At 38.0% G+C, this 14,794-nt stretch overlaps 1 protein-coding gene across 18 annotated transcripts in view; it reads right to left on the reverse strand.

Annotated features, from left to right (window-relative positions):
- TRAPPC9 (trafficking protein particle complex subunit 9) overlaps positions 1 to 14,794 on the reverse strand; it is a 456,853-nt gene that overhangs the window by 372,183 nt on the left and 69,876 nt on the right. For all 18 annotated transcript variants that reach the window (XM_051802026.1, XM_051802030.1, XM_051802025.1 and 15 more), the window contains 2 exons: positions 11,735 to 11,887; positions 2,007 to 2,131 (listed from right to left, as the gene is read on the reverse strand). In XM_051802026.1, the coding sequence (XP_051657986.1) occupies positions 2,007 to 2,131; positions 11,735 to 11,887 (278 nt within the window). The remainder of the gene's footprint in view (positions 1 to 2,006; positions 2,132 to 11,734; positions 11,888 to 14,794) is intronic.

A 14,794-nucleotide genomic window follows, 5' to 3' on the forward strand; every position in this document is an offset into this window, starting at 1 on the left:
GTATTACAGAGAAGGAATAAACAGCAGGGGAAAAGCTGGATAAACCACAGTATCACAGAATTAGTGGGTCAGGTGTAATGCAGTCACCAAAAGAGACAAATGTATCTCTTCAGTTATGACAGGTATTTTTTTCTGGTCATTTGCCCACTACTCACTATGGCCATGTACACAGAGACTTAAATATGTGGATAGTCCAGTGAATCAAAAAACACTTCTAAGATCAAAACTAAATAGTTTTGAACTCCAGAGGTATTTTTTATCCAAGTAGATCAAATCACTGGTTTACAGTAGTTTAACTGGGACAAAGTTATTATTTATGAAAGTATTAATGTGGTAAACAGAAAGGGAAGCTACAGAAATGGACATTTGTTAAAATGGAATGAGCCACAATAGTAAATTACAGATAGTGATAACTCACTGTGGTTTTCTCTCTCCCATCTACAGTATACCAATCTTCTAAATATTGGAAAAATATAAATCATGTTTTTCCTATCATGGCTGTTGTCCTCAAATAGATCACCGCAATGATAATAATTTAAGTAATTAAAAATTTAATTTTGTAGACTTCCTCCAGAACTTTATTCTGTTGGCTGTTTAAATACCCAGATTTTTATTTTTGCCCTTCTATAAATCATCTCCTCTGGGTGCTGTACATCAGTCACACACACTGGGCTCAGCACTCAGATCATTCACTCACCAAAGAACCCTTGGATGATATTGGAGAGTGTATTGTCTACTGACATAATTCTGATCACCTGCACGGTCCTTCCATCACAAAATACCAATTAATTAAACCAAAATTCATTCATACCAACAGGATCCAGCATTTGCATTCCCACCACAGTGTTTTACTACACACTGTTAAAACCCAAGTTTTTGCTTTACAGCCCCCCAACATCCTTGTAGTACCATCACATGGATCACTGGAAACCTGCAATTTTTTGGTTGCCAGGACAACTGGCTGACAAGCAAAAAGTGAACCAAAAGGTGATTTTTTTTTTTCATGCATTTGCTGCAAAGTTCTGCATTTCTATATTTTTAGTCCTCTTTTGGAATAATATTCCCCTTGCTGCCATCTCTCAGAAGTGTCTGTAGGTCAGACATTCTGCACAAAGTTCTAAACTTAAACATCAATGCTGGGCATTTTACCCACTTAAATATCAGACTGTTTCCTCAGTCCTTCTGATTTACATTTAAAAACAATTAGGAAATACCTTGCTATGTCATAAAATGCAAGGAAAGGCTTTATTAATTTTTGAACATCTTTCCAGTGCTGCAATCTTGCTTTGTGTGCTGCAGAATCAAATGATGATGGATTAGCAGTGCTAATGGTCAGAGAGTAACATCTTTTAAAAATAATAGTTTTACCTGTTTATTGATCAGTAGAACTGTAAATAATCAATGTAAATAAGTATGAAGCTAAACATTTCATTGCTCAAAACAACAAGTTTACACCTTCAAGAGGTAAGAAGAGGTGAGATCTTCAAGAGAAAAGCAAAGAGGAGCTTTAGTCCGGGGCAGCCTCTCTGTAAGCACAGTGCAGCTTCCACCCACACAAGTGTCCTTTCATCCTGCTACTTTTATTTACTTTTCCTTTGACTGTCTCAACTATTCTCTTTTATTACTTACACGAACATCACTAAAAGGCCAAGAAAATGCTAAGAAACCCAAGGATTCACACAGAAGCACCTTCCTACAGAGTAAATAGCACGAGAAAGCCACATGAGATGAACTGACAAGTTCCCTGAGTACACCACACCGATAACCAGCTCTGCAATTTCCACTGCTGGCCTCATCCTTCTTCACCTCTTTTGTTTGTTTGTTCCAATAAAACAATCCAAACACAGAACACCAAGTTATGCTGAAAAAAAAACCACACACAGACAAAAAAAACTCAAAGGGAAATATTTATGAGACAAGGAAAGTTTTCTTTTTTAATCACACAACAGCCACAGCACAGTAGGATGGAAACCACAGCTTTCCTCAGTTTGATGTCATCCCCTTACCTTCACGTGACTGAAGTCACCAACTTTGCTGCTTTCCTGTGGATTCAGAGCTTTAGTCTCCACTCTTGGTTTGACAACCTGCCGGAAAGGGCTGGAGAGAGGAAGTCCAGTAACACTGATTCCATCTGGAAACAGAATAAATGGAATTACTTTGGCTTGTCTAATGCCATGTTTTGTTCCAATGAATCTACATTTGTATTATCAAAGGGAGAGAAAAGACACAGAAAGTAATATTAACATTTTAAACAAAAAAAAGGTAAACCAAAGATTATTTTGTTGGTTTTTCCCTAGAAGCCAAAAATAATCAAACAAGAATACACCAAAAATTCAGGGAAGATCACAGGAAGGGATGGCAATAGCATTTGAAATATCACAACAGAGATGTCGGAGTTACTAATATAAAATTAGTTTTAACATTTACAATATTAAAATAAAAGAAAGACACTGTGGTTTTCCATGGCAGTACCCGCTCAGCTGCTTAGGATCTTTAAACTCATTTCCGGTATGAGGATTCCTTTTTCAAGTATATATTGTGGAAAATAACAGAAAATAGAGAAGTCATGTTTCTGTACACCTGCTGATGCAAAAATAAATGAAATATTCCTCATATATAATAAAGCCAGAACTAAGGTTTACACTGAAAAAGTCAACAAAAAGCTTAAAAGGAATGGATGTCCTTAGAGGAATGTCCTCAGTTTGGTATTTACTATCAGTCTGGGTACTGGCAGATAGTAAAGTAATAAGAGACAACATAACTACTTAATAGGACCTGTTATTGCCAACAACCTTGTGTAACTTGAAGCTAAATAAAGACACAGCAGCATATTTGGGTTTCTCAATCCAACCAAGGCAACATTCTAAACACAAACCATTAAAGTGTGTGAAAATTACTGCTGAATCAAAAGCATCAGAATAATAGGAAAATCAAAATAAGGAAGCCTTAACATACATTAAAACCAGATTCACTGTTTTTTACTATTTAGATTTGCTTCCAAAGTCCAGAGAAGAGCAGAACTTTGTTGGTTTATGCTGTGCAGAGCAACTTCAATCAAAACCACCAATTAAATACAAGAAAAATCGCAGCAGACACATATAGTTAAAAATATGGGAAACACCAAATTACTACCCAAAACCCAAACATATTTCCTAAATCGCTCCTATCAAATTATATTTGCTAATGCCACATTCCAATTCCATGGCTGAACTCAGGTCTGGGCATGTTGAGGATACATTCCTCAAACGAAGAAACCAAAAGAACGAGATGGAGCATGAAATGGTTTTGCTTCATTAAGATCCAATTTCACAGGTATCCAAATAAGAAAACAAAGGCAGTGCTCCCCTATTCTTTTACTTCTAGTTTCCTTCACTAACTAGTTTTAAAATGCACCTTAGTACTGAATATCCTGTGGTATCAGTTCCTGGGGGAGAGCAGGACAGGCAGGTGAGAACAACGTGCCCACGCTATGCAGCATTACTGTGAATTTTGCATGGAATAGTAGGTTTTTTCTAACTTGCACAAGAATTAAGGCACCAAACCCCTCCTCAGCATCCTTTAAAAGCCAATTGATATTAAAGCAAACATACTTATTAATAAAGCCTAAGATTCGAGGCAATAATAATACATTGAAAAGTTCAACACAGGTTGCCAACAAAACTCATTATAAATACATTTGATTGCAGGCTTTGAAATCCAGTTCTTTTTAATGAAAATTAAAAGTTTTAATGGAGGAAAAATATTCTTTTCTTGATGAATGATTTTCACTATTTCTATATTTAGAAGAAAAATTGACACTGATTGGTGCATAAAATTGCAAATTAAAACACGAAAAGAACGAAGCATGAAAAACTGCATGGCATTACTCAGATTTTCCATTTTTATAAGGCATGAGCTTTCTTTTCTTTGAGAAAGGAATAGATAATACCTAAAAGAACATCACAGCCATACAACTAATGTTTTTTCTTAATTACTTCATCTTTTAAAACTCCAGTTTATTTTCATTTTCTATGTGGAAAAAAGAAGACAATAGTTTAAACATTTTCTCTAGGAAGAAGAAATTTTGAATCTCTAAATTGTACCTGAAAAAGGAGATTTTATAGCAAAGGAGACATTTATGCTGCTTCAGGATGAAAGGAAAGTCTAAGGTAACCACTGTAGTGATCAACCTTCTGTCTCAGTTCTGTGGCACTCACAGAACTTAATGATGGCAGAAGAAAACACTGAGCATCAATGAAACAGTTCACCAGAAGTTTTAAATTATTGATACTTGTATTTTTTGAGACTCCATAAGTTTTATTTTCTCTCATGAAGTTTAGAGATGAAGATGCTGAGTCCCCCACAGTTTTCTTTCGTTCATCCCTACTGCTAAACAGCTTGAGCAGCCTTGTACTATAAAAAGAATAATTGTCTTTCTACTCTGTCCAGAAATTTTCCTAATTTCTAGAATCCACGTTGAATATTTCCATGGTAACAGCACATGACCAACACTTTTTCCATGGTAACTGCAAAAACACAGCTTGCCTTTCCAAAATCCCAGTCACTGCTGTCACAACAGAGCAAAATCTCTTACTGGCATTTCCTCTCTCCTCTCAAATGTTAAGTAAATTGTCAATTTAACTTCATTAGCCACTTTCCCAGCACGCTGTGCAGAAGAATCCCACACAACTTCATATTTGAATGAGGGAAAGTGCATTCAGGGAGTTAAACATGTAGATCTACAACCCATTGACTAAGCACTGACGGAAGAGGTGGCAGGGGACAGCTCCTGTTCCATGGAATGCTGTGCTGTACAACAACCAGTGGCCTGATCCAGGTGACAAAATCAAAAACACTTTTCAAAAGGTGCATCACAACTACAGTGGTCTCAAACTCAGTGGCAAGGAAACATTTAAAAAGTGTTCCACTGATGCCAGGACACCAGAGAAGTTTGGATTCCAAGGCAGTCTACAGGTAACTGGCAATACAATGTCACACAAGGTGGAAAACAGCAGAAGATTTTAGGTTGAACTGCTGCTTCTTTCCAGAAGAACTTCATACAATCCAACAGCAGCACAGGGACCCCGAGGGGTGCAGGACAAGGAGGAATCACAGAATGAATTAAATTGGAAAAGGCCTCTGAGTTCATAGAGTCCAACCTATGACTGAACACCATCATGTCAACTAGACCAGAACACCAAGCGCCACATCTTTCCCTAAACACCTCCAGGGACAGTGAGTCCACCACCTCTCTGGGCAGCCCATTCCAAGGAGAGCAGGAGGGGCTGCAGGTCTAGAGCAGGGATCCCCTCCAGTAGCCCTGGAGAGACCCTGCTGGAGCAGGGATCCTCCAGCAGCCCGGGGGATATTCCCTGTGAGAGTTGTGGCTTCTTAAAGACCCTTCCAACCCAACCATTCTACGATTCTATGTCAGAGTTTTTGGAAAACACACAGTTTGATCATAACATATGAAAACTAAATGTCCCCTCAACCCATTTGTTTATTTTGTCAATCCATTGCCTGATAGAAATTTCAAAACAAGAAGTCTCTTGGTAGGCTGTACATCTCATAAGAACACTGTAACAGCTTTGAAGTGCTTTAAACATGCGGAACAACAGAAAAAAAAACAACTCGAGACAGGAGACAGACTCTGCTTGCTGAACTTGAATATGCCTTTTTTTCCTTTCTTAAAAAAAGAGAATTATATTCTGCTAAAAGTAGGCAGAGCTCTAGAAACTTGCTTTCTGCAGTGACAAAGAAGGGAGTAGCACAAGGGCAGACAGAGTTCAGGCAATGGAATCCATTTCACCCTTTATGCTATGGGTGGGCATTGAGATGCAGCTCTTCCCACGCTCAGAAACATCCTTAGGACTATGACAGGAGAGTCCACAGGTAGCAGCACCCAGGCAAAGTTACTGGGAAAGCATCAGCTCCCTGGCTCCCAGGAGCAGGGCACAGACGAAACATCCATTACCTCTGAAGACAACAATTAACAATAACAAATGCACTGTCAGTAAGGATAAGTAAGCGAACTAAAACTGGAAGTTCAATTTAGAATAAGGGTGAATGTATGAAAATGAAGTGTAAAGAAATTCATAATAAAGCCTAGAGATTATTTATGCAGACTTCATTAGATGCTAAAAGTGCCTCAGCAAGGGAACAGCATAACAGGCTGGGAGGTCTATGCCTGTATGTGCCAATAATCAATTTATCGCTCTCTGACTCGTGTTGTTAAGATTTGAGGACTGAAACACCATCTCTCTGCACATCTGTAGAGTGGTTCATACAACTGATACAGGCTGAAGTCCTATGGCACTTATATATTGTTAAAAAAACCCAGCCTGTATCAGTGAAATTATGAGACAAGATTATTCATCTAGATTAAAAGGCAGTTGGAAGAGAAGAAGGTACCTTAATCTTCTGTAAGTACTAAAGCTAAAATTCAAGAAGAATTCTGTAGGAAAAGTTCTCAAAAATTAAGAATTATTTTTGAGGTTACACAGTGATGAATTTATGGAGGACACAAAAGTGTTTGTAGTTAACAAACCAAAACAAAAGGAAAAAAAACCTCATTTACTCAAATGAACAGTACAACCAAACTGACATCTTCAAACTGCAGAGTCAAAAAAACTTCTTAGAAATGAAGTCACTTCAAAAGATTATTCTGAATTATTAAATGCTAAAAGGCAACCAAGCATAGTAATGTGGAAATGATAATACTGAAACATCTCCTAGGACTTCCATCATCACCATCATCAGCGATACCATTATCCTAATGGAGTCCTCCAGGCTACTCAGTTTCTCAGAAGACCCATCAAGAGTCATTTAAATTCCAAAGCAGGTACCTTTGAAACAGGGAAATATATTGTCTATAAGCTGTATATGTGCAGGAACATTCTGAAGTGGATAAAATCTGGCCATTTAAGCAGAAAAGGACCAAAGTGAGTATGAAACATGCAGTGGTCTTGCATAACAATATGAAAAAATATTCAAGATCGGTGTTTTTAGAAATATGCTATTATTTCTCTGCAACCTTTTTTCCCCAGAGAAAGGAAGGAGAGACCTAAGGCATAGATTTACTTCTCTCTCAACATGTAATTAATTAGTTCCTTTGATGAGTTTATGAATTTAAATACCCTCACACCTGTCTTTAGGTTCCCTATACACAGAATAAATGAACCTTAACATTTTACATAATGAAGTACTCATTGTAGATTAATTCATTAACTTTGGAAAACATTATCCCCATGTAGCAGGAGCTTTTTTAAAAGCCTGCTTCCTACTAACAAGTTACTGTGTATAAAGCAATCCAGAAAGAGCAGCTTTTGTTCTCATCCCTTTCAGCATCAGGGAAATGCTGGATTTCAGAAATTAAGGTATAATAACTGGGAAGGAGAATCCATCATGCTCATGAGTATCCTGTTGACCTCTTCAGGACACCTTAGCAGCTGACAGAGACCTTACTGCTTCAGCTCCCCAGGCCTGGCTGTACCAAGCAGACTAAGTGTTTCCTCCTTGTCTTATGCAGTGCAACAACCTCAGAATCAAATTAAATACACATACTGACCTTCCTGGCCAGAGGACAGAGGACATACATAAAAGGAACCCAGAAGCACCCAGCTGAGGGACAAGAGATCCAAAACTTCATTAGCATTTTTAGCAAACAGCTCTCCTGCATGGATCTGCTAAATCTTGGTCAACTGGCTTCAAGACACAGAGTCACAGAATCATTAAGGTTGGAAAAGATCTCCAGGATTGTCAAGTCCAACCATCAACCCAGCACCACCACCATGTTCACCACTAAACCATGTCCCCGTATTAACATGGCTTTTTTGAACACTTTCAGAGATGGTGATTCCACCACCATCCTTGGCAGCCTCTTCCAATGCTTTTCAACCCTTTCAGTGAAGAAATGTCTCCCAATATCCAATCTAAACCTCCCCTGGTACAACTTCAGCCCGTTTCCTCTCATGAATGACCCTGGCTCATTACAACCTCCTTTCAGGTAGTTTTAGGGAGCCATAAGGTCTCCCCTGAGCCTCCTCTTCTCCAGGCTAAACATGCCCAGCTCCCTCAGCAGCTCCTCAACAGACTTGTGCTCCAGAGCCTTCCCCAGCTCCACTGCCTTTCTCTGGACACACTCCAGCACTTCAATGTCTTTCTTGTAGTGAAGAACCTGATCTTCTTAATCCTAATTAACGAAGTGTCTCTAGAACACCTGCCCATCTCTTCCAAGTGCTCACAAAGTCATTAATTCCAAAAACAATAAGCCAAGGCAACTCAGGCTGTGACATGAACCCTAAAGGATGGCTTTAATGGGAAGTACATTCTTCTGTAGTATATATGGCATGTTACTGGGCTGTATTAGCACAAACCCAATTCCCAGCATGGAAACCTATCCAACCCAGACATGACTGCTAGCATCTTACAAAACTTAATGACTGGGCAATAAAATGTCAAATGAAATTCAGCATAAATAAATGGGGAAAAACAATCCTGAACTCACACGTGCAATAAGAGGCTCTCAGCATATCATTACTGTTCAGGAGCAAGATCTTGGAGCTATGATTCACAGATTCATGAATCTCTCAACTCCATGTTCAGCACCAGTCAAAAAAGTAAATGACAAACTGTGCATTACTGCGTGATTATAAGGAAAGTAATATAAAGCAAAACAAAGAGCATCATTAGGTCACTACAGAAATACATAGATCACCTTTCAAACAGTGTGTACAGCCTTCCTCAAGCATACAGAGCTGAGAGAGCTCAAAAGGCTGATGTGTGGAATAGTTTCCATAAAAGTGACAACTAAGCCATTAGGAATCTCCAGCCTGCTGTGACAATAACCTCAGGAAATGTATAAAATCATGACTGCAGGTACAGTGTTTAGAATATGCACTGTTACCTCTTTCATGCAGTACAAAAACCTGGGGATACAAGGACACCAGTGAGTGCAAAGCTGCTAAAAAGTTAATTTAGCTATGATTCCTCTTGCCACAGCACGTTGTACAGTGCTGATGGGAAGAATGAAGAATTTCAGGAAAGAGAAACCCACTAAGGATGACTAACAGTGCCTAAAACCAGAGAAACCATATTCGGCTCTGGAAGCTCCTGAGCTATCAACAGTTGGAGTCCAAAAGCCTAAAGCAAAGCAGTGTCCATGTGCACAATGTAAAGGAAAGCAGTGTCCATGTGCACAATGTAAAGGAAAGCAGTGTCCATGTGCACAATTTCAAGGAAAGCAGTGTCCATGTGCACAATTTCAAGGAAAGCAGTGTCCATGTGCACAATGTAAAGGAAAGCAGTGTCCATGTGCACAATGTAAAGGAAAGCAGTGTCCATGTGCACAATTTCAAGGAAAGCAGTGTCTATGTGCACAATTTAAAGGAAAGCAGTGTCTATGTGCACAGTGTAAAGGAAAGCAGTGTCTATGTGCACAGTGTAAAGGAAAGCAGTGTCCATGTGCACAATTTAAAGGAAAGCAGTGTCTATATGCACAATTTAAAAGAAAGCAGTGTGTATGTGCACAATGTAAAGGAAAGCAGTGTGTACGTGCACAGCTTTCCCTGTATTCTCCCACAGGCATCTGCTGTCAGCCAGTATCACAGCCAGGATATTGGACTGGATGGCCATTGATCTGATCCTGCACAGCCACTCATGTGGTTTTGCTTCCTTTAATCTAGAAAAACATCCAACATTTTTCTTTATGAGACAGTATAGCATCAACACACTCGAATTAGATCAGCAATTTTGATTGATAACTTAGTTTACTTTCCAATTGGATAAGTGTATCATCAGAAGCATCAGTAATCTATCCCTTCTGTACTATGTCCTGATTACAAACAGTGTAAAAGGAAACAATTTCAGCAGCAAATGAAAAGAGATGAAAGTAACAGATGCCCTGCTAAGGGTATTACTTTTAAGAGACAAAAGTATTTTGATCATCATTGTAAATGTGGTTGGTCTTCAAAAGAAAAAGGTACCACAGCTACCTTATGATTAAAAGTCATGTCATAGTTGCCATTGATTTTTCTGGCTCTTTACTGTTTTTCACATCAGGCTCCTACCCACCTCTATAGAAAGTATAGCATTTGTGATGTTAAAAGCAATATATAAAAAATAAAGTAGCAGTTAAATTGTCAATATACTTAGCATCTGTAATAACACTTCCAAAGCACACAGAGCACAGAGCACCCACAGACACCAAAGTTCTAACAAAACACTGACGGATTCTACTCCTTTATCATCACTGAACGAGGAAAGGCTGAATTGCTTCCAGGCTTCAGTTACACAGCCTTTCAGAGAAGCAGGAGGCAGAAATAATAAGGTAAAAATGTTCAGAGATTTTGTTCATATATGGTCTCGTAAGAGCTGGATACAGGCAAACAACAGGGGCCCAAATGCATATCCCAAATCCCACAACCGCTCGGTGTAAATACAAGAAAAGTGTTATCTCCTCCTCCTCCAGCATTTGTCTGTATGTAATTTCTTCTGAAAAACTGCTGGGCAAGTGCAGCTCCAGAGGTTTTTAGAGACTGGGCAAATGAAGGACATATTAAATACATATATGTATGTATGTATATATATGTGTGTGTATACATATATATATATATATATAAAGTTTTTATGGAAGGGCATTTCCTGTCAAGGGGTTTTTCTCAAAGCCTCATTTCCTTGGCCCCTCTCTTTTCACAATATCAGGGTGTGCTCCTCCTCCACTATCAGCTTTTTCAAAAGGTTCTAAAGTAAACCTCAGTGTAGCAACACTGTGCGGTTTGTGCAGCTAAGTCCTAAAATATTTTTAGGATTTTTTTTATTTTACAGCAGGGAGGTTTCAAAAACAAAGAAGCCTTTTAATCATTACTAGCAATTAATATAATTTCTGTCTAAATGCATTTGCAGGATAACTCACAGAAATCAGTCCTATTCAACCCGAATAAGCTCTGCATGTAATTATGTTGATTTTTCCTATACTGAAAAAATTTATTTTTTTAAGATCACTTATAATGGTAATACATACCTGCAATTGGATCCTGGGAAAAAATCCAAATACTAATGATAATTTTTTTTTTTTTAAATATAGGAATATCTTGTTTTGTCAAGTTAATTTAATCAGTGCAAATATATCAGGCAATTGAAAAAAATACAGAGTAGAACAATTACTTCAGTGAGGTAGTGCATATATCATAAAAAGGAAATCCTTATTACAAGTATCTGGTAATTGTAATTTCAAATAACTCTAATACAAGCAAACACTGAGGCTTTTTTTTTTATTCAAAATAAGTTTAGGCATATGAGACTTTCTCTACAGTACAAATATTAGAGGGATTATGCCCTACACTTCAGCATGTCACTTCTGACAAAACCACATTCAGAAACAACCAAGAATTCTTCAAATTCTGGATAACTAAATAATCAACCCACTGTTATTTCTCTTTAAAGCCCACTAATATTTGTAAATTATTTTTCTTTGTCTTCACGAGGCAAGGATACAAAGAGACATCAAAAACACTCTGTCAAGAAAGATTTAAAAAGATAGCAGGGCAAGGCCTCGTGGTGGGAAAGTCAGGTCAGACTGTGATGCCCAGAGCTGTCACAAAAATTCCCTCTTCAATCCCTACAGCTCAGCAAAGGGTTGTCTTTGCATTACAAGACACAAATGTGCAAACACACAGCACCGAAGGCACAGCAATCAGAGAAGTGTTTCCCAGAAGTACAAAACACCATCCTAAACAAGAAGAAATTAAAAACTCACCATCACTGAGATCTTGCAGAAGGTTTTCTTGGCATGAAAAGTCCAGCTTCACTTTAATGTTTACAGTGAATGTTGCAATCTTTCCAGGTTTCAGAGGGAACTGGGAGAGGGTATCTTCTAGATTCCAACTCAGGAACTCCCCATACAGCTTTTCTGCATCAAAATAAGGAAATATTTCATGAACATAACCCCTCCATTAAGGAAGTTTCAGTTTAGAACTGTTGTAAAGAGTATTAATGTTGTCACGTTCTGCTTAAAATATTCAGAATGAAAGTATTAAAAATTAATGTAACACTAGAAAGACAGAGAAGTTACTGGGTACTGACATTGAAGTGGAAGCACGTAGATCACAAAGCTCAAAACATGAATTTGAGTGAAGATCACTACCAGAATAAAAACATTGCACAATAGGCACCATTAAATATACACTTCAAATGCAGCCTGAAGGGGTGCTAAAAGTTCATGTAGTTTTGAATCATACAGACTTGAACCCAGGAAGTGTCACATCAGTGCAGAGAACATTTCATCGAAATATTACACCAAACTAAATCAGTTAAATTTTTGAAGCACCTGTAACATCATTATTTAGTTACTTATTGAGCAATGGAGAGGTTTAAAAAGCCTATTTGTTTTAATTTTTTTTTATAAAGTCCTTTCTTAAAGCTGAGAAGTATAAAGTACACAAGACCCAAACATGAAGGTGCTGCCAGACAGGATTAATCTGTTTTAAAAGATATTTGTTTAAGGAATTATTTATCACTGGTCTATATCAGATGGAGCATCTGTAATTATCAGCTCCTCTCTCCTAAGCCCGACATAATATGAGGAAAAAAACCCCAATATTTACTGTTCATCAATACTGGGTGGGGGCTTCTGTTCTGGCCAGGGTCAACTACCCCATCCATAAATTCATTAATATTTGCAAGACCATACAACGCTAAACACTACAAAAAGAAGTCTATTAATACATAAAATAAGCATGATGGTTTGACTGGGAGAATCCTAAAACTATATTTATTAATTTATTGCAGCAAAGCATACTATCTGCAATGTACACTGGAGAATTCTTCTAAAGGTTCAATTAAACACCATTTGAGCACAGCTTTGCAAAACAGGGACCACTGAAAGTCACACAGTTCATTTCTGCTTCATCCCAGGCTACTGGATTTAAGGGCACATAGATCTGAGGCATCTCAGAACCTTTCCAAAACCATCACTTAAGATCCATGTCTGAGAAAACAGGGTGGGCAGACTGCCCAAACAACTACAACCTAGAACAAAGAATCTCTCAAAAAAAGAAATCAGAATTCCAAATTATGTTGATTTGCTCAGAAACAACTGTCCCCCTTCTAGGGAAGGAGGAAAAAAAAAGAGAATATTTTTTCATTAACTACCTAAACAACAACAGCCTTGCCTGAAATATATTTTTCTCACAGACCATCAAGTGTTGTCTTGTGCCTTTTCACATCAAATCAATAGTACAGACTTCTTTATAAGGACAAAGATGAGGTAAAAATAAAAAATCCTAATAATTGTGTCCCTAAAGTCACCTCCATCTCATCTAATGATTTAGTTGTAACGATATCATTGTTCTGATTTTCTTCTATTTTCAAGAAAAAAAGGGGGCTTAGTAAGTACAATAATCTCTACACCCTTTTCCTGACAAGTAGAAAACCAATATACTGAAGGAATGTTTTCCCCCAGCATGAAAAATGAAGGACATATCCCAAGCACTTGAGCACCAAACTGTTTCCAAAATGTGTTTTCATTAACTAGATTTATTTGAAGATACTACAAGTAAAAAGACTTTTGAAGTGAGAATAGCCCTTGCAGATACTCTCTAATTAACACCTGTAATTACAACAGAAGATCTAAATGCCTGAGCCAAAAGTTAAGCTGCAGAGAATGATCTTGTTTAGGTTTATCTGACACTAGTTTACAGTTTAATAATGTTCACCTTGTTCAGGAATCATTATTACAGTAAATTATACTTTGGCTTCAGGCCTTTCAGTTCAGTGGGAGACTAATTTGAGGCAAGCCTGCATTCAGTTCTTTCTCGAGTCTCAAAGTTGTGTTTAGCAAACACCTGATGATACAAGCAATTGTTAGTCAAGAGCTTATTTCATCATTTTACTGGATACTAAATCACTAAAATTGTAACAAATACCATATAACAGCTTACCCACAACCCAATTTTAGCCTACTCTAAGCCAATCTAACTCTTAATAGATTTTAAAGTCTGCCAAAAAAAAAAAAAACACGCTGACATTTTGCATAGAGAAACTCAATAGAAAGGTCTTTTGAAATCCCAAGAACCTCAATTCCTCAATTCTTTTCAATCTTAAGTCCCCTGGTAAATCTGGCTTTTTGCACCCCAAAGTAACTATCAGTTCTGAATGCACAGGCACTGGCATTTATACATCTTAACTTCCCCAAGACCTGGCAGACAGCAATGAACCTGCAGGACTTGTTACATTCTTCACAATGTAAATGTATCCAGCACAGTTTCCTCTTGAAAATTAGCAACTATCCCTAACAGGAGGGAAAAAATGCTCTAAATTCATGAACCATTTGCTCTAATGAGTGGAAAAAAGAGTTAGTAAGAATCATGCAAGATCCTCATCTCAGTCAGTTGCTGGGGGCAGAGAGGAAAAGACTTGAGCTGGGAAACCCAGACAGTGAAAGCAGGGCAGCTGGATGGGGCTGGATTACCCACACTCCTTGTCCTGCCTTCCTAAGGATGTTTGGACTGACTGGACAAAAGCCTTGCCTGCATTCACCACTCTCCATGGAACACAACCCCACTCCAATTTGAGTTTATTTTCTTTAGCAAAAAAAAGGTAAATAGATCTATTCCAGGATATTCACAGTCTTCAAATGGGTTGCCTGGACCTCAGAGCAGACTTTTCATTTATGGTCTGGCACAGCAGAACAGCTGAGGCTGCGGGTAGATGTGTTCAAAGACCACAGGAAGAATACAGGTGAACTTATTTCTCTATTTAAATTCCAGAGGTCAGTCACTTCTAAGACAGGGCAGTGAGGTTTTCCTTCCTGATTCAG

This window comes from Manacus candei, unplaced genomic scaffold (genome assembly GCF_025592945.1).
Source record: "Manacus candei isolate 608988 ecotype Guabito, Panama unplaced genomic scaffold, ASM2559294v1 h1tg000054l, whole genome shotgun sequence".
Classification (NCBI taxonomy): Eukaryota; Metazoa; Chordata; class Aves; order Passeriformes; family Pipridae; genus Manacus; species Manacus candei.